The following is a 20204-nucleotide window of genomic DNA, read 5'->3' on the forward strand; positions in this document are numbered from 1 at the left end:
GCACCCAGAATCAGAGAGGCCCTTCCACCCTCTGACCCTGTGTGCATCCAGAGTCAGAGAGGCCCTTCCACCCTCGCTCCCTGTGCACACCGAGAGTCAGAGGCCCTTCCACCCTCGGCCCCTGTGCGCACCCAGAGTCAGAGAGGCCCTTCCACCCTCGCTCCCTGTGCGCACACAGAGTCAGAGAGGCCCTTCCACCCTCGGTCCCTGTGCGCACCCAGAGTCAGAGAGGCCCTTCCAACCTCGGTCCCTGTGCACACCAAGAGTCAGAGAGGCCCTTCCACCCTCGCTCGCTGTGCGCACCCAGAGTCAGAGAGGCCCTTCCACCCTCGCTCGCTGTGCGCACCCAGAGTCAGAGATGCCCTTCCACCCTCGCTCCCTGTGCGCACACAGAGTCAGAGAGGCCCTTCCACCCTCGGTCCCTGTGCGCACCCAGAGTCAGAGAGGCCCTTCCAACCTCGGTCCCTGTGCGCACCCAGAGTCAGAGAGGCCCTTCCACCCTCGCTCGCTGTGCGCACCCAGAGTCAGAGAGGCCCTTCCAACCTCGCTCCCTGTGCGCACCCAGAGTCAGAGAGGCCCTTCCACCCTCGCTCCCTGTGCGCACACAGAGTCAGAGAGGCCCTTCCACCCTCGGTCCCTGTGCGCACCCAGAGTCGAAGAGGCCCTTCCACCCTCGGTCCCTGTGCGCACCCAGAGTCAGAGAGGCCCTTCCACCCTCGCTCGCTGTGCGCACCCAGAGTCAGAGAGGCCCTTCCACCCTCGGTCCCTGTGCGCACCCAGAGTCAGAGAGGCCCTTCCACCCTCGGTCCCTGTGCGCACCCAGAGTCAGAGAGGCCCTTCCACCCTCGGTCCCTGTGCGCACACAGAGTCAGAGAGGCCCTTCCACCCTTTGTCCCTGTGCGCACCCAGAGTCAGAGAGGCCCTTCCACCCTCGCTCCCTGTGCGCACACAGAGTCAGAGATGCCCTTCCACCCTCGCTCCCTGTGCGCACACAGAGTCAGAGAGGCCCTTCCACCCTCGGTCCCTGTGCGCACCCAGAGTCAGAGAGGCCCTTCCAACCTCGCTCGCTGTGCGCACCCAGAGCCAGAGAGGCCCTTCCACCCTCGCTCCCTGTGCGCACCCACAGTCAGAGAGGCCCTTCCACCCTCGCTCGCTGTGCGCACCCAGAGCCAGAGAGGCCCTTCCAACCTCAGTCCCTGTGCGCACCCAGAGTCAGAGAGGCCCTTCCAACCTCGGTCCCTGTGCGCACCCAGAGTCAGAGAGGCCCTTCCACCCTCGCTCGCTGTGCGCACCCAGAGCCAGAGAGGCCCTTCCACCCTCGCTCCCTGTGCGCACCCACAGTCAGAGAGGCCCTTCCACCCTCGGTCCCTGTGCGCACCCAGAGTCAGAGAGGCCCTTCCAACCTCGGTCCCTGTGCGCACCCAGAGTCAGAGAGGCCCTTCCACCCTCGCTCGCTGTGCGCACCCAGAGCCAGAGAGGCCCTTCCAACCTCGCTCCCTGTGCGCACCCAGAGTCAGAGAGGCCCTTCCACCCTCGCTCCCTGTGCGCACCCAGAGTCAGAGAGGCCCTTCCACCCTCGCTCGCTGTGCGCACCCAGAGCCAGAGAGGCCCTTCCACCCTCGGCCCCTGTGCGCACCCAGAGTCAGAGAGGCCCTTCCACCCTCGCTCCCTGTGCGCACACAGAGTCAGAGAGGCCCTTCCACCCTCGGTCCCTGTGCGCACCCAGAGTCAGAGAGGCCCTTCCACCCTCGGTCCCTGTGCGCACCCAGAGTCAGAGAGGCCCTTCCACCCTCGCTCGCTGTGCGCACCCAGAGCCAGAGAGGCCCTTCCAACCTCGCTCCCTGTGCGCACCCAGAGTCAGAGAGGCCCTTCCACCCTCGCTCCCTGTGCGCACACAGAGTCAGAGAGGCCCTTCCACCCTCGGTCCCTGTGCGCACCCAGAGTCAGAGAGGCCCTTCCAACCTCGGTCCCTGTGCGCACCCAGAGTCAGAGAGGCCCTTCCACCCTCGCTCGCTGTGCGCACCCAGAGCCAGAGAGGCCCTTCCACCCTCGCTCCCTGTGCGCACCCACAGTCAGAGAGGCCCTTCCACCCTCGGTCCAGGTGCGCACACAGAGTCAGAGAGGCCCTTCCACCCTCGGTCCCTGTGCGCACCCAGAGTCAGAGAGGCCCTTCCACCCTCGGTCCCTGTGCGCACCCAGAGTCAGAGAGGCCCTTCCACCCTCGCTCCCTGTGCGCACCCAGAGTCAGAGAGGCCCTTCCACCCTCGCTCCCTGTGCGCACCCACAGTCAGAGAGGCCCTTCCACCCTCGGTCCAGGTGCGCACACAGAGTCAGAGAGGCCCTTCCACCCTCGGTCCCTGTGCGCACCCAGAGTCAGAGAGGCCCTTCCACCCTCGGTCCCTGTGCGCACCCAGAGTCAGAGAGGCCCTTCCACCCTCGGTCCCTGTGCGCACCCAGAGTCAGAGAGGCCCTTCCAACCTCGGTCCCTGTGCGCACCCAGAGTCAGAGAGGCCCTTCCACCCTCGCTCGCTGTGCGCACCCAGAGCCAGAGAGGCCCTTCCACCCTCGCTCCCTGTGCGCACCCACAGTCAGAGAGGCCCTTCCACCTTCGGTCCAGGTGCGCACACAGAGTCAGAGAGGCCCTTCCAACCTCAGTCCCTGTGCGCACACAGAGTCAGAGAGGCCCTTCCACCCTCGCTCGCTGTGCGCACCCAGAGCCAGAGAGGCCCTTCCACCCTCGCTCCCTGTGCGCACCCAGAGTCAGAGAGGCCCTTCCACCCTCGGTCCCTGTGCGCACCCAGAGTCAGAGAGGCCCTTCCACCCTCGCTCCCTGTGCGCACCCAGAGTCAGAGAGGCCCTTCCACCCTCGCTCGCTGTGCGCACCCAGAGCCAGAGAGGCCCTTCCACCCTCGCTCCCTGTGCGCACCCAGAGTCAGAGAGGCCCTTCCACCCTCGCTCGCTGTGCGCACCCAGAGCCAGAGAGGCCCTTCCACCCTCGCTCCCTGTGCGCACCCAGAGTCAGAGAGGCCCTTCCACCCTCGGTCCCTGTGCGCACCCAGAGTCAGAGAGGCCCTTCCACCCTCGGTCCCTGTGCGCACCCAGAGTCAGAGAGGCCCTTCCACCCTCGCTCCCTGTGCGCACCCAGAGTCAGAGAGGCCCTTCCACCCTTTGTCCCTGTGCGCACCCAGAGTCAGAGAGGCCCTTCCACCCTCGCTCCCTGTGCGCACCCACAGTCAGAGAGGCCCTTCCACCCTCGGTCCAGGTGCGCACACAGAGTCAGAGAGGCCCTTCCACCCTCGGTCCCTGTGCGCACCCAGAGTCAGAGAGGCCCTTCCACCCTCGGTCCCTGTGCGCACCCAGAGTCAGAGAGGCCCTTCCACCCTCGCTCCCTGTGCGCACCCAGAGTCAGAGAGGCCCTTCCACCCTCGCTCCCTGTGCGCACCCACAGTCAGAGAGGCCCTTCCACCCTCGGTCCAGGTGCGCACACAGAGTCAGAGAGGCCCTTCCACCCTCGGTCCCTGTGCGCACCCAGAGTCAGAGAGGCCCTTCCACCCTCGGTCCCTGTGCGCACCCAGAGTCAGAGAGGCCCTTCCACCCTCGGTCCCTGTGCGCACCCAGAGTCAGAGAGGCCCTTCCAACCTCGGTCCCTGTGCGCACCCAGAGTCAGAGAGGCCCTTCCACCCTCGCTCGCTGTGCGCACCCAGAGCCAGAGAGGCCCTTCCACCCTCGCTCCCTGTGCGCACCCACAGTCAGAGAGGCCCTTCCACCCTCGGTCCCTGTGCGCACCCAGAGTCAGAGAGGCCCTTCCAACCTCGGTCCCTGTGCGCACACAGAGTCAGAGAGGCCCTTCCACCCTCGGTCCCTGTGCGCACCCAGAGTCAGAGAGGCCCTTCCACCCTCGGTCCCTGTGCGCACCCAGAGTCAGAGAGGCCCTTCCAACCTCGGTCCCTGTGCGCACCCAGAATCAGAGAGGCCCTTCCACCCTCTGACCCTGTGTGCATCCAGAGTCAGAGAGGCCCTTCCACCCTCGCTCCCTGTGCACACCGAGAGTCAGAGGCCCTTCCACCCTCGGCCCCTGTGCGCACCCAGAGTCAGAGAGGCCCTTCCACCCTCGCTCCCTGTGCGCACACAGAGTCAGAGAGGCCCTTCCACCCTCGGTCCCTGTGCGCACCCAGAGTCAGAGAGGCCCTTCCAACCTCGGTCCCTGTGCACACCAAGAGTCAGAGAGGCCCTTCCACCCTCGCTCGCTGTGCGCACCCAGAGTCAGAGAGGCCCTTCCACCCTCGCTCGCTGTGCGCACCCAGAGTCAGAGATGCCCTTCCACCCTCGCTCCCTGTGCGCACACAGAGTCAGAGAGGCCCTTCCACCCTCGGTCCCTGTGCGCACCCAGAGTCAGAGAGGCCCTTCCAACCTCGGTCCCTGTGCGCACCCAGAGTCAGAGAGGCCCTTCCACCCTCGCTCGCTGTGCGCACCCAGAGTCAGAGAGGCCCTTCCAACCTCGCTCCCTGTGCGCACCCAGAGTCAGAGAGGCCCTTCCACCCTCGCTCCCTGTGCGCACACAGAGTCAGAGAGGCCCTTCCACCCTCGGTCCCTGTGCGCACCCAGAGTCAGAGAGGCCCTTCCACCCTCGGTCCCTGTGCGCACCCAGAGTCAGAGAGGCCCTTCCACCCTCGCTCGCTGTGCGCACCCAGAGTCAGAGAGGCCCTTCCACCCTCGGTCCCTGTGCGCACCCAGAGTCAGAGAGGCCCTTCCACCCTCGGTCCCTGTGCGCACCCAGAGTCAGAGAGGCCCTTCCACCCTCGGTCCCTGTGCGCACACAGAGTCAGAGAGGCCCTTCCACCCTTTGTCCCTGTGCGCACCCAGAGTCAGAGAGGCCCTTCCACCCTCGCTCCCTGTGCGCACACAGAGTCAGAGATGCCCTTCCACCCTCGCTCCCTGTGCGCACACAGAGTCAGAGAGGCCCTTCCACCCTCGGTCCCTGTGCGCACCCAGAGTCAGAGAGGCCCTTCCAACCTCGCTCGCTGTGCGCACCCAGAGCCAGAGAGGCCCTTCCACCCTCGCTCCCTGTGCGCACCCACAGTCAGAGAGGCCCTTCCACCCTCGCTCGCTGTGCGCACCCAGAGCCAGAGAGGCCCTTCCAACCTCAGTCCCTGTGCGCACCCAGAGTCAGAGAGGCCCTTCCAACCTCGGTCCCTGTGCGCACCCAGAGTCAGAGAGGCCCTTCCACCCTCGCTCGCTGTGCGCACCCAGAGCCAGAGAGGCCCTTCCACCCTCGCTCCCTGTGCGCACCCACAGTCAGAGAGGCCCTTCCACCCTCGGTCCCTGTGCGCACCCAGAGTCAGAGAGGCCCTTCCAACCTCGGTCCCTGTGCGCACCCAGAGTCAGAGAGGCCCTTCCACCCTCGCTCGCTGTGCGCACCCAGAGCCAGAGAGGCCCTTCCAACCTCGCTCCCTGTGCGCACCCAGAGTCAGAGAGGCCCTTCCACCCTCGCTCCCTGTGCGCACCCAGAGTCAGAGAGGCCCTTCCACCCTCGCTCGCTGTGCGCACCCAGAGCCAGAGAGGCCCTTCCACCCTCGGCCCCTGTGCGCACCCAGAGTCAGAGAGGCCCTTCCACCCTCGCTCCCTGTGCGCACACAGAGTCAGAGAGGCCCTTCCACCCTCGGTCCCTGTGCGCACCCAGAGTCAGAGAGGCCCTTCCACCCTCGGTCCCTGTGCGCACCCAGAGTCAGAGAGGCCCTTCCACCCTCGCTCGCTGTGCGCACCCAGAGCCAGAGAGGCCCTTCCAACCTCGCTCCCTGTGCGCACCCAGAGTCAGAGAGGCCCTTCCACCCTCGCTCCCTGTGCGCACACAGAGTCAGAGAGGCCCTTCCACCCTCGGTCCCTGTGCGCACCCAGAGTCAGAGAGGCCCTTCCAACCTCGGTCCCTGTGCGCACCCAGAGTCAGAGAGGCCCTTCCACCCTCGCTCGCTGTGCGCACCCAGAGCCAGAGAGGCCCTTCCACCCTCGCTCCCTGTGCGCACCCACAGTCAGAGAGGCCCTTCCACCCTCGGTCCAGGTGCGCACACAGAGTCAGAGAGGCCCTTCCACCCTCGGTCCCTGTGCGCACCCAGAGTCAGAGAGGCCCTTCCACCCTCGGTCCCTGTGCGCACCCAGAGTCAGAGAGGCCCTTCCACCCTCGCTCCCTGTGCGCACCCAGAGTCAGAGAGGCCCTTCCACCCTCGCTCCCTGTGCGCACCCACAGTCAGAGAGGCCCTTCCACCCTCGGTCCAGGTGCGCACACAGAGTCAGAGAGGCCCTTCCACCCTCGGTCCCTGTGCGCACCCAGAGTCAGAGAGGCCCTTCCACCCTCGGTCCCTGTGCGCACCCAGAGTCAGAGAGGCCCTTCCACCCTCGGTCCCTGTGCGCACCCAGAGTCAGAGAGGCCCTTCCAACCTCGGTCCCTGTGCGCACCCAGAGTCAGAGAGGCCCTTCCACCCTCGCTCGCTGTGCGCACCCAGAGCCAGAGAGGCCCTTCCACCCTCGCTCCCTGTGCGCACCCACAGTCAGAGAGGCCCTTCCACCTTCGGTCCAGGTGCGCACACAGAGTCAGAGAGGCCCTTCCAACCTCAGTCCCTGTGCGCACACAGAGTCAGAGAGGCCCTTCCACCCTCGCTCGCTGTGCGCACCCAGAGCCAGAGAGGCCCTTCCACCCTCGCTCCCTGTGCGCACCCAGAGTCAGAGAGGCCCTTCCACCCTCGGTCCCTGTGCGCACCCAGAGTCAGAGAGGCCCTTCCACCCTCGCTCCCTGTGCGCACCCAGAGTCAGAGAGGCCCTTCCACCCTCGCTCGCTGTGCGCACCCAGAGCCAGAGAGGCCCTTCCACCCTCGCTCCCTGTGCGCACCCAGAGTCAGAGAGGCCCTTCCACCCTCGCTCGCTGTGCGCACCCAGAGCCAGAGAGGCCCTTCCACCCTCGCTCCCTGTGCGCACCCAGAGTCAGAGAGGCCCTTCCACCCTCGGTCCCTGTGCGCACCCAGAGTCAGAGAGGCCCTTCCACCCTCGGTCCCTGTGCGCACCCAGAGTCAGAGAGGCCCTTCCACCCTCGCTCCCTGTGCGCACCCAGAGTCAGAGAGGCCCTTCCACCCTTTGTCCCTGTGCGCACCCAGAGTCAGAGAGGCCCTTCCACCCTCGCTCCCTGTGCGCACCCACAGTCAGAGAGGCCCTTCCACCCTCGGTCCAGGTGCGCACACAGAGTCAGAGAGGCCCTTCCACCCTCGGTCCCTGTGCGCACCCAGAGTCAGAGAGGCCCTTCCACCCTCGGTCCCTGTGCGCACCCAGAGTCAGAGAGGCCCTTCCACCCTCGCTCCCTGTGCGCACCCAGAGTCAGAGAGGCCCTTCCACCCTCGCTCCCTGTGCGCACCCACAGTCAGAGAGGCCCTTCCACCCTCGGTCCAGGTGCGCACACAGAGTCAGAGAGGCCCTTCCACCCTCGGTCCCTGTGCGCACCCAGAGTCAGAGAGGCCCTTCCACCCTCGGTCCCTGTGCGCACCCAGAGTCAGAGAGGCCCTTCCACCCTCGGTCCCTGTGCGCACCCAGAGTCAGAGAGGCCCTTCCAACCTCGGTCCCTGTGCGCACCCAGAGTCAGAGAGGCCCTTCCACCCTCGCTCGCTGTGCGCACCCAGAGCCAGAGAGGCCCTTCCACCCTCGCTCCCTGTGCGCACCCACAGTCAGAGAGGCCCTTCCACCCTCGGTCCAGGTGCGCACACAGAGTCAGAGAGGCCCTTCCAACCTCAGTCCCTGTGCGCACACAGAGTCAGAGAGGCCCTTCCACCCTCGCTCGCTGTGCGCACCCAGAGCCAGAGAGGCCCTTCCACCCTCGCTCCCTGTGCGCACCCAGAGTCAGAGAGGCCCTTCCACCCTCGGTCCCTGTGCGCACCCAGAGTCAGAGAGGCCCTTCCACCCTCGCTCCCTGTGCGCACCCAGAGTCAGAGAGGCCCTTCCACCCTCGCTCGCTGTGCGCACCCAGAGCCAGAGAGGCCCTTCCACCCTCGCTCCCTGTGCGCACCCAGAGTCAGAGAGGCCCTTCCACCCTCGCTCGCTGTGCGCACCCAGAGCCAGAGAGGCCCTTCCACCCTCGCTCCCTGTGCGCACCCAGAGTCAGAGAGGCCCTTCCACCCTCGGTCCCTGTGCGCACCCAGAGTCAGAGAGGCCCTTCCACCCTCGGTCCCTGTGCGCACCCAGAGTCAGAGAGGCCCTTCCACCCTCGCTCCCTGTGCGCACCCAGAGTCAGAGAGGCCCTTCCACCCTTTGTCCCTGTGCGCACCCAGAATCAGAGAGGCCCTTCCACCCTCGCTCCCTGTGCGCACCCAGAGTCAGAGAGGCCCTTCCACCCTCGGTCCCTGTGCGCACCCAGAGTCAGAGAGGCCCTTCCACCCTCGCTCCCTGTGCGCACCCACAGTCAGAGAGGCCCTTCCACCCTCGGTCCAGGTGCGCACACAGAGTCAGAGAGGCCCTTCCACCCTCGGTCCCTGTGCGCACCCAGAGTCAGAGAGGCCCTTCCACCCTCGGTCCAGGTGCGCACCCAGAGAGGCCCTTCCACCCTCGTTCCCTGTGGGCACCACAAGTCAGAGAGGCCCTTCCACCCTCGCTCCCTGAGCGCACCCAGAGTCAGAGAGGCCCTTCCACCCTCGGTCCAGGTGCGCACACAGAGTCAGAGAGGCCCTTCCACCCTCGGTCCAGGTGCGCACCCACAGTCAGAGAGGCCCTTCCACCCTCGGTCCCTGTGCGCACCCAGAGTCAGAGAGGCCCTTCCACCCTCGGTCCAGGTGCGCACCCAGAGAGGCCCTTCCACCCTCGTTCCCTGTGGGCACCACAAGTCAGAGAGGCCCTTCCACCCTCGCTCCCTGAGCGCACCCAGAGTCAGAGAGGCCCTTCCACCCTCGGTCCAGGTGCGCACACAGAGTCAGAGAGGCCCTTCCACCCTCGGTCCAGGTGCGCACCCACAGTCAGAGAGGCCCTTCCACCCTCGGTCCAGGTGCGCACACAGAGTCAGAGAGGCCCTTCCACCCTCGGTCCCTGTGCGCACCCAGAGTCAGAGAGGCCCTTCCACCCTCGGTCCCTGTGCGCACCCAGAGTCAGAGAGGCCCTTCCACCCTCGGTCCCTGTGCGCACCCAGAGTCAGAGAGGCCCTTCCACCCTCGCTCGCTGTGCGCACCCAGAGTCAGAGAGGCCCTTCCACCCTCGCTCGCTGTGCGCACCCAGAGCCAGAGAGGCCCTTCCACCCTCGCTCCCTGTGCGCACCCACAGTCAGAGAGGCCCTTCCACCCTCGGTCCAGGTGCGCACACAGAGTCAGAGAGGCCCTTCCAACCTCGGTCCCTGTGCGCACCCAGAGTCAGAGAGGCCCTTCCACCCTCGGTCCCTGTGCGCACCCAGAGTCAGAGAGGCCCTTCCACCCTCGCTCGCTGTGCGCACCCAGAGTCAGAGAGGCCCTTCCACCCTCGCTCCCTGTGCGCACCCAGAGTCAGAGAGGCCCTTCCACCCTCGCTCCCTGTGCGCACCCACAGTCAGAGAGGCCCTTCCACCCTCGGTCCAGGTGCGCACCCAGAGTCAGAGAGGCCCTTCCACCCTCGGTCCAGGTGCGCACCCACAGTCAGAGAGGCCCTTCCACCCTCGGTCCAGGTGCGCACACAGAGTCAGAGAGGCCCTTCCACCCTCGGTCCAGGTGCGCACCCACAGTCAGAGAGGCCCTTCCACCCTCGGTCCAGGTGCGCACCCACAGTCAGAGAGGCCCTTCCACCCTCGTTCCCTGTGGGCACCACAAGTCAGAGAGGCCCTTCCACCCTCGTTCCCTGTGGGCACCACAAGTCAGAGAGGCCCTTCCACCCTCGTTCCCTGTGGGCACCACAAGTCAGAGAGGCCCTTGGCTTCCTGGTGAACCCTGGAGGTGGCGGCATTCAGAAGACCAGCAGGGGCGAAATACAGGGGCAGAATGAGACATCAACTCCCTTGGATCAGCCCCAGCTGTAGGGGCTGCAGACTGTAGTGGCATCCCTACATCAGTATCCCTACTCACCGGTAGTCACACACTCGTGCATACTTAAAACACTGCTAGGGAGAAAGAGGGGGTCACTCATGATGCCCACCGGAGCCAGGCTGTGGCTGGCCATGGGAACCAGGGAGAGGCGCACCCCTGAGGTTAGCTCCACTGATGGAGCTCACCCCCCGTCTGGCTCAGGCGGGATCTGGCCCTGGGTACCAGGGGGCGGCGGTCAGTACAGGTGAACCATAGGCAGGTGCCAGTGTCCGGGAGGAGATGGGCACCTGGGGGCACCAAAGCTTCAGAGCCGGGCATCCGTGCACCCATGGTGCTCTTTGCCAATGCTTGTTTGCGGTGCCACCGGCAGGATGGGCGCGTGCCAGCTCTCCTTGGCTCCGGTGCGCCTCCAGAGCTGCTGTACAGGAGCCGCGGGCCCTCCCCGGGCTCAGACGAGCCCCACCCGGGGATGCTGAAGGATGCGCGCGGCCGCCCTCCCCAGGGTGAGTGCGGGGGTGTGGGGGGTGAACCTCTGGTCTGGGTCCGAGCCTGGCGGTGCTCTGACGCATGTGGGGGCCGCCAGACATGCCGCACAGAGGCTGAACTTGAACAAGATCACAGAGCAGACGGCCAGGGAGCAGCCGGGATTAGACACAGCCTAGGAAAGTGTCAGACTGTGGCGAGATCCGTGCGGCGCTGGAAGGGGCTGGTCACTCCCGGGGGATACTGTTTGCACTCCCTGTCTGGCTTCCCCTCTGTGTCCTCCCCACGCTGCAAGGCTGCTTGTGTATAGGTTTTTATTTACTCAATTGTTTCCCTCAGCTTAAATATTAGACCTGAGCAGGAAACGGATCCTTCGCTCCGCCGCCCTTGGGCACTGCCAGCCGACTCTAAGACAGGGGTTCTTAAAATACTGCCTGTGCCATCTACATCTAAGAGTCTGCCTTGAGAAGCCACTTCAGCTTTTTAGACAAGGTCAGGGGGACAGGGTCTTTCTCGAGGGTGATCCTGCAGCAGAACTGTTTCAATGCTCAACATCTGCAGACGCTGGTGGTGCAGCAAAAACAGCTTTAATGACCCTAAAAAGTTGGCTCTGCGTTTACGCATCGATTGGCCTCAGGGTTGCACTGCGTGACTGGCCTCAAATGTGCGCTCAAAAACAGCAATTCATGGTATGAAAGTAAACACACCAAAAACGTACAAAATGAAACCTGGCCAGCGGTAAGGAACGTTTTTTTTGTGACACGGGGCCTCATTTATGAAAAGTGACGCATTGCTGCGTGAAAGCAGCGATGCGTCACTTCTCAGTGCGCCCTCCTTGTGACACCAATGATGCCTCATATTTACAGTATGACGCAGCATGGCGCAAGGAGTTACAGATACGTCAGTATTTCTGACGTATCTGTAAGCGCAAAAGTGACGCATTGCTGGGGTGTGTCAGAAAAGTGACGGCAACTCCAGCAATGCGTCCTTTCACATGGGGCTTATGCCTGCTGTGAGGCAGGCGTAAGAAATTGACGCATTTGTGTCCTAAAGTGACACAGTGAAATCTCATAGATTTCACTTCGTCACTTCTACGACCCTTACTTGCGTCAAAACGCCCCCCTTGCATACATTATACCTGGCGCAGGTATAATGTGGTGCAGGGGTTTACAAAATGACGCATCTACCTAGATGCGTCACTTTGTAAATATGGTTCAACAAGGCACATTTTTTACGCTGCTGGTGCGTCACAAAAAGTGACGCACCGACGGCGTAAAATTGACGCAAGGCCTCGTAAATGAGGCCCATGGTGTTTCCACAAGGGCATCTCTAATTAACTGGACGCTAGAAAGGGCCGATGCCCCATATATGTCTAATAATGGCCGAGGGGCCTTTTTCATCGCTTCTGTTTTTGTTGTGCACTTCTGATACATTTCATGTTATTTGTTGTTTAGTGTGTGTGCCGTTCTTATGGCCTTAACAACACTGTCCAGGGTGGTATTTGCAGAATAGTCCCTCCGTGGGATTTCAGTGGCTTCTTATATGATGGAGAGAGACGAGTGCACCCGGGGAGGGCTCTGGGGCGTCCAGTCAGAAGCTGGGAAGAGCGTGGGGCATATTACCAACAACTAGCAATAATTATTGCTATGTTGGTTTAGCGGCAATATTTTTATCGCCGAGCTGCGGCAATTTTTATCACTTAGGAACCTTGCTATTACCAAGGTTTATCTCCTAAGCGATAAAAATCAGCCGCAATGCATGAATATCGCAGAAAAGTCAGCGATATTCATGCATTATCGAGCTAATGCTCTTAGCCATGTTATCCACCTCCCATTGGATAACATGGCTAAGAACTGCTCAGGGCAGGTGTTAGTTTTTGGAGATATTCGCGCTTAGCGCGAATATCTCCAAAAGTTGGTAATAGGAGATAGCGATGTTAGCGACTGTTTCCAGTCGCTAACATCTTGGCACGCCCACTTTGCATGTCATTAGTGATAAATATCACTGACATGCAAAGTGGGGCCCAAGATGGTCGCTATCTCCTACTAGCTGTCGCTAACTGGTGTTAGCGACAGCTAGGGAATAGGGAGATCATTTTATCTCCGCTTTCTCGGCTTTTAAAGCCAAAAAAGCGGAGATAAACCCCCTTGATAATATGCCCTAAGGTTTATCTCAGGAGCGATAAAAAACAGGCGAAATGCGTGACTATCGCTGTCAATTCAGCGATATTCATGCATTACCGTGACAATGCTCTTAGCCATGTTATCCACCTCCCATTGGATAACATGGGTAAGAACTGGTCAGGGCAGGCGGTAGCTTTTGGAGATATTTGCGCTTAGCGCGAATATTTCCAAAACGACGCCTGTGTTGATCACAGGCGATAGCGATTGCAGCGACTGCTTTCAGTCGCTAACATCTTGGCACGCCCACTTTGCATGTCATTAGCGATAATTATCGCTGACATGCAAAGCGGGCCCCAAAATGCCCGCTATCGCCTAAAAGCTGTCGCTAACTGGTGTTAGCGACAGCTTGGTAATAGGGCGATAAAATTATCGCCACATTAGCGGGAAAAAGTCCCGCTAATGCGGCGATAATGGCCCTTGGTAATATGCCCCCGTGAGACCAAAACGTAGAATGCATTGTAATGTACACGGGGGTAGTGCTGGGGAACAGAAAGGAGCATTGCTGAATTCATGTCAAGGGAAGAGGATGTGGCATAATGGTCACATCTGCCCACTTTGGAATGTGGGAACCAGGTCCAGCTTCGAGTCTCTTGGGGGCATATTACCAACAAATAGCGATATGTATCACTAAGTAGGGTTAGCAGCAATATTTTTATCACCGCGCATCACTGGTTTTTATTGCTGAGATAACTTGCTATTAGCAAGGTTTATATCAAAAGCGACAAAAATAAGGCGAAATGCGTGAATATCGCTGAGAATACAACGATATTCATGCATTAGCGACGAAATGGTCTTAGCCATGTTATCCACCTCCCATTGGATAACATGGCTAAGAACTGGTCTGAGCAGGCGTTAGTTTTTGGCGATAGCGGGAATATTTCCATCGCTACGCCTGCCTTGCTAATATGTGATAGCCTCGTTAGCGACTGCTTTCAGTCACTAACAGGTTGGGTACGCCCACTTTGCATGTCATTAGCGATAAACATCGCTGACTTGCAAAGCGGCCCTCAAACCGCTCGCTATCGCCTACAAGCTGTCGCTAACATCAGTTAGCGACAGCTTGCTAATACGGCGATAGAATTATCACCGCTTAGCGGCCAAAAACGACCGCTAAACCGGCGATAATGTCATTTCGCCAGGCTTGGTAATATGCCCCATTGTCGGCTCAACATCCCGTGATTTTGGGCAAATTACGTCATCCACCCATGCCTATCAAGCAGTGTAACATGACTGGGAAACATGTAAACCGTTATGACAATCGGCAAAAAAAAAAAAAAAAAAAGGTGAAGAGGAGATGGAGAGTAAAGGTGCAGTGAGTAGCCTGGGCCTCCCAGGCCATAATCCACAGAAGAAAATTACCTCCCAAGTAGGCAGCAGTGCCCGTTGAGGAGGTGGGCGATGCAACTAGAGTAAGTGGGTTGAGCCATTGGTGGAAGTGGGTGGAGCCTATGGAAGTGGGTGTGGCTTCCTAAAAATAATTTGAGCACCTGCACTTCATATTTTACAAATTAAGCTGAGCCCTGCCCCTCCCTTGCTGGCACTCTCGGGCTCCTTGGCTGGTCTGATTGTTTCCCGCCTGGCGCGCAAGTGCCGTGAGGCTGTGCTAGTGGGTGCTATGTGAATGAACTTCAATCTGCTCCCGAGGCCACAGGGCTGGCTCTCTCACTGGCCTGGGCCACCAGCTGGGCCTTCGAACCCTGGCTGTCCTGCTCCCAATCACCCAGTGACTGGGGCCTGCCTTCCTGCCCAGACAGGGGTGGCACTTTCTAGCCCCCTTGGCCGAGGCGCACTGGCTTCAGGGCCCCCCTTACCCTTCAAGGGATGGTCACCGCATCCATGGGGCCAGCCTTGCATTGACCTCTGAGGAGGTCTAGACCAGGGCTCCCAAATGTTTCCAAGGAGCAGAATGTTGGGCTTGCTGGACACCCAGGTATGGGAAACATCCTTTACAACACAACTTTTACCACGCAGTGCCTTTACGACGCAACTATTACAACGCAAGTCATTACAACGCATTGCGCTGGGGGGCGCTCTAGGATAGGGAATGGATTTAATTTACTATCCAAAACCTTCCCTACTATCCACGGGGACTGGAGTTGGAATAGTAAATTAAACTATTCACTATCCAGCACACCTTAACGCTATGCGTTGTAACAGCATGCGTTGTAAAAACTGCGATGTAAAGGCATGCGTGGTAAAAGCATGCGTTGTAATGTCATACATCCCCCAGGTATGATTCCCTCCTTCCGCCACTCTTTGCCCCCTGACCCTCTACATCACTTCTTTTTCATCCCTCTCTTTTGCCTTTGTCATGGCAGTCCTATCTTTCTCCTCCTCCTTCTACAGCCCTGCAGTGCCTCTCGCCCTTGCTCTGATTCAACGACGACAAATAAGCCTCAGATATAAAAAACAGATGAACAGATGCGTCATTATTTCACTCAGCGCAACGCAGCAAGACACCCTGGGGCATATTTACAAGGGCTTTATCTCTGCTTTTTCGGCTTAAAAAGCCAAAAAAATGGAGATAATACTATCGCCCTATTTACAAGAGGGTGCTAACATGCATAATCGCATGTTAGCACCCTTTTCCCCCAACGCCTCCCTTGGCATCTCTAATGAGATGCAAAGTGGGCGTCACTGGGCGTACCCCGGATGGACTACCATGCAAATATCGCTGATGTTCACATCGCAACATTTACGAGGCAGCCCACAGGATTTTAGCACACGTTAGATTTTGGCGAAAAAGGTGGTTTTCAACAAAAACTAAAGTCTGCTAAAATCCTGACCTGCCTATGCTTAACATAGGGGGTGGACAGTGCTGATACAACCACAGGGTCGTATCAGCAAGGTTAACACCGTTTTGCAGGGTAAGGTAAGGTCATTTTTTATTCTGCATGATTAATTAAAACCGTTGCATACATTAAATGATCTTTACAATGAAAACCACTACTACAAAAGAGTTAATCAGTGCTAAAATAATTCCCTATAAAAAAGCGATTAACCATTGTGATTTACATAAAAACGTATAACGCTTTCAATGTTTTATTCAAGTAAAAAATCTACCTCAAGTACTTTGCATCATTACCCAGTCAGTCCTTCGAATCTTTGTCAAAGTTTTTATTCTGTGTATTGTTATTTTTTTCTCCATGGGATCCCCTTATAGCTCAACTTGTAGAGCTAGGGCGTTGCCTTCAAGGATGCATTTTTTCAGGCTCGGGTCAGTGAGCGCAAGGAATTTTATGAAGCGGCAATTCAACTGTACTGCGATTGGATTAAAGCAGTGGTTTACCGCCTGCCAGCAGGACCTGATGCCGTGCTGATTAAACGAGGGTTTTCATAATGTTTTCCTTATGTATTTTAGTTTGTCGCAAATACAAATTATGTGGATGAGGTTCTCGACTCCGCGGGCACAAAGCCTGCATAGCTGATCACCTCCTCTACTTTCTCAAGGTGGTAAAAATGGGTTAATTTAACCAATTACCAGGCGAAGTTTTAAGAAATTTTCTTTAGTTGTTAACTTTATTGCTGCATTAAGGTAGGGTTGGGGTTTGCAGGCTTCGTAATTGTTGAGCACTACCGAACCATGTGCTCGCTTCAATAATACTTCCTTATCCTCAACAATTGATTTAAGTCTTGTTGACTTTGAGACTAGTTTTTTGAACACACAGTGAGCCGTCGGGGTATTCCAAAGATCTGTCAGACCTAGAGCTTTGATGGAGGACAAAAGGTATTTGTTAGCTGTTGATTTCCCTGTACGCGTTAGTTCAACCCAGAGATGGTTATTTAGGGAACCAATCTCGGCAGCTCTGATTTTATGGCAGCATTTTACATAGGCTCCCATTCTCTCTGTCGCCTGATTTTGTAAGCCAAATTCCAACCATATTTGGGCAGGAGAAACGTATTTAGGGAGCTGAAATATCACTCGGAAGGAAGTTGTTATTATGCTGTTTAAAGTTGCTGCATCTCTTCCTCTCATTGACTCTCTCCCGTAGGTGATTGTGGGCTGCAATTTAGCTCGCAGGACTTTTAAGAAGGGGTCTAGTGACACGTCGGGCAACTTCTTTTTCAAGGGTTTAAGTGCCAGGTAGGTTATTGCACCTTTTCTTCGCAAGGACTCCAGCTGCGGCTTGAAGGAGTTGATATGGTCTAAAAGTATGACCAGGTACTTCTAACTTGTTACTTGCTGTAGGCGTTTCCCTTCAAGATACCAGCTGGGGCTTGTCTTTTTTTGTGGAAGTTTACCATCACGATTTTACTTTTTGCAAGGTTTATTTTTAAGGCGCTCCGTTGAGAAAAGTCACAGGTCACATCCAAGAGATGTTGAAGACCAATAGGGGCTCGGTTGATTAGGGCTAGATCATCCGCATATAACAAATTTGTCAATGTCGTGCCTCCTAGTCTCGGTGCATGTGATGTACAACTGTCCAGTTCCCCTGGTAGGTCTGCTAGGGAAAGGTTAAATAACAGTGGGGCTAGGACGCACCCTTCTTTGAGTCCCTTAGTTGTGGAAATTCTGTTTGAGAGGAGCGTCCCACCTCCTAGTTTTATCCTGATCCACTTGTTGGTATACAAGAGTCTAAGTTGATCTAAGAGAGAAGTTGGTATCCCTCAGCTGGCCAGCTTATGCCAGAGCTTGGTGCGATCAACATGGTCGAAAGCTGCTGTGTAATCTATAAAGCAGAGGTACAGGGGGTATTTGCCCTCTTTTGCAGCATCCATAAGCATGGTCAAGGCTATGATATTAGTTGTTGTGCCTTGGCCTTGACAGAATCATGTTTACGTTATGGAAATGATTTTGTTTTCTGAGGCCCAATTGGCTATTTCTTTTAAGATGATCCCTGCATAGTATTTGACCTCAGTGTCTATGAGGGCTATCAGCCAATAATTAATTGGGGTGGGCCTCTCACCATGTTTATATATTGGGCTGATAATAGAGCCTCTCCATGATTCTGGAAGCATAGAAGCTCTTAAAGCAAATCTAAAGACTGCTACCAGTGCATTACTCCAGAATTCTGGGTCATGTTCAAACAGCATTGGTGGAATGCCGTTGGGGCCGGGGCCCCCGCCCATCTGCCTTTAGCTATTTGTTTCTTTATGGCCAATGCCGCGGGGCTATTGTACTCATCTGCTGCGCTGGGCAAGCAATTTTGTCTTAGTACGTCTTTCTCCCACTGTGTCGGCCAAGAACTGTTAGTATACTCTTTTTGCTGGAACAATCTTGGTTAGCTGCTTCGTTTTTTGGACTGGTGTGTGGTGTTACTAGTGTTGCTCTGGTAAATGGAGGTGTTTATTTTTTGATTCGCATCATTGAAGTGATTAAATAGATGTTCATTCCAAACCGCTTCTGTGATATTAGAATCAATACCAGGATGGTTGGGCCTCTGTAATTTATTAATTCTTTGCCAAAATTTGGCGCTGTTTTTCAGTTTTGCGTCGTGGAAAAGTTTTGCCCATATTTCATTATCTTTTGTTCTGTTAATTGCTCCTCTGTTTTAATGATTTCTTACTTTCACAGAGGACACTTTGGAGGCTCGAATTGTTTGGGAATTTGTGGAATTGTTTTAATGTATGATTTATGAGTTGCTTCAATTTTTTAGACTCTAAGGCCCACATGCATCAAGCATTTTTGCAGTCGCAGACGGTGCGATTCCTTAAAATCGGCCGTTTGCGAATGCAAAAGTGCTTGTTGGGATGCATCATGCCATTTTAGAAGTCGCATCTTTTTTACGATTTCTAAAATTGCGTTAGCATTTAAGAAATCGCAATTGTGCGATTTCTTAAATGCTATGCATCATTATAGAAAAATATGCGTTTTTTAAAATTGGAAGTGCAAATTACCACGAAGTTCAACTTCGTGGTAAATTGCGAAATTGATTCAAAATGCACAAAAATGCATTTTTTAAACTGTAAAGTTACACACACACATGTCCTTAGGACATGTGTGTATGTAACTTATGCTGAAAAGTACATTTCAGGGGTGCATGGGGGGGTCCTTTGGACCCCCCCCTGCACCCATGAAATTTTCTAAGTGCCACTCGCAATTTCCATTGACTCCTATGGGCCTTTTGGCCCATAGGAATCAATGGAAATTGCGAAAATTAAGTTAAGAAATCGGTATTTCTTTGGGATTCGGTAAAAAATGCGATTTTTACCGAATCCCACAAGAATACCGAAAATATTGATGCATATCATTTTGCATTTCTTAATTTGCGATTCCTTATTTTTCGCAAATTAAGAAATGCAAAAAGACACAATGATGCATGTGGGCCTAAGCTTTTTACCATTTTGGTAGGAATTTGTGAAGCATTCCGCTGTTTCGGGACTTGCCTGTTTAAAAATGTTTCCCCAAGCAATGTGACAAAATTATTCCAGTACTCCAAAGGCTGGCCTGTCAGTTCTCCCCCTTGCTTGTACAGATCTTTTGCAATAGATGATATTCCCTCTATATTCGTGGAGTTACACCTTATTCTTTTGAGGTTGCTGGTTTCATTTTGCACAATAGCTATGGTGATTGGGAATATCTGACTTGAACTTGCTTTGAGGCTTAATTCTTGTGGCATGTGGTCACTTAGGGGCATATTACCAAGGGCCTTATCGCCGATTTCATTTCACAGTTTTGTTGATGATGAGACTTTTCCTCTTTGATGCTCCTATTGTTTTTTTCTGGTGGGTGTTCATTAGAGTGAACTAGTGCGATTGTTTGTAAGGTTGTTGTAGGTTGTAAGATTTGATCATTACCCCCTAGTTTCAAGGGCAGAAGAGGGGATTGCAGTCCTTCTATAATCCCACTTTTGGAGAAAATTGCAGAGGGGAGGTCTTTCAGGAAGAAAAATGTTGTATATATTTTAAGTTGGAAGGTGCACGGGTTTCTGCTTAGTGAGGTCCCTTCCTGTCTAATTAAGGCCTGATCTTCTGGTGCCTGATCATCTGGCCCCTGTCTCACGTTGGCTGTTCCAGTTGTTGCGGCTAAAGATGGGTTACTCCCTTCCTGGCTGACAAAGTCATAATTGGTTGTAACATTAAAATAGAAAGTGTTGTGGGGATTGGGGAACTTGCTTGTCAATGGCTTTTCCTTTATCTCACCCAGTCTTTCTCGTTTTATCTTGTGGTTGTCAGATTCAGAATCAAATGAACTGGCGTCTCTTTGCCCGCTCTTGCTATCATTTTTCCTTTTTGTTGCTTTGGTGTGTGATCTTGCTTTTATTGGGGCCTTTCGCACTCTACCTGACCTCATGGCGCCCTGCTCACTGATTATTGTCCTTGGTGATAATCCAGTTGGATGTCAGAAATAAATGTGTCTAAGTTTTATCAGTTGTGCTCCATTGTATTCTATAGTGCCTCAATTGCTCCTCAAATTGTGCCACAGGGATGCTTGGTTGTATTGTCCCCGCTAGCAGCACTCAGGTCTATTTGTGTTTGTGGTTGTACCCCGGGCCACTGAAAATTGTCTACAGATTAGAACATGTGGGGTCATGTGTGGTCTGTAGCAGGGGAGTCTGCAGTTGTCACAATTTATCAGAGAAGCTCT

General features: G+C 56.2%; 1 protein-coding gene across 1 annotated transcript in view; it reads left to right on the forward strand.

Annotated features, from left to right (window-relative positions):
• The first annotated feature begins 10470 nt into the window (after positions 1-10470).
• Positions 10471-20204, forward strand: part of LOC144772167 (tyrosinase-like) — a 175233-nt gene continuing 165499 nt past the window's right edge. The window contains exon 1 of the mRNA XM_078656309.1: positions 10471-10513. Within this exon, the coding sequence (XP_078512435.1) occupies positions 10490-10513 (24 nt within the window). The 5' untranslated portion in view covers positions 10471-10489. The remainder of the gene's footprint in view (positions 10514-20204) is intronic.

Source organism: Lissotriton helveticus, chromosome 8, assembly GCF_964261635.1.
Source record: "Lissotriton helveticus chromosome 8, aLisHel1.1, whole genome shotgun sequence".
Taxonomy (NCBI): Eukaryota; Metazoa; Chordata; class Amphibia; order Caudata; family Salamandridae; genus Lissotriton; species Lissotriton helveticus.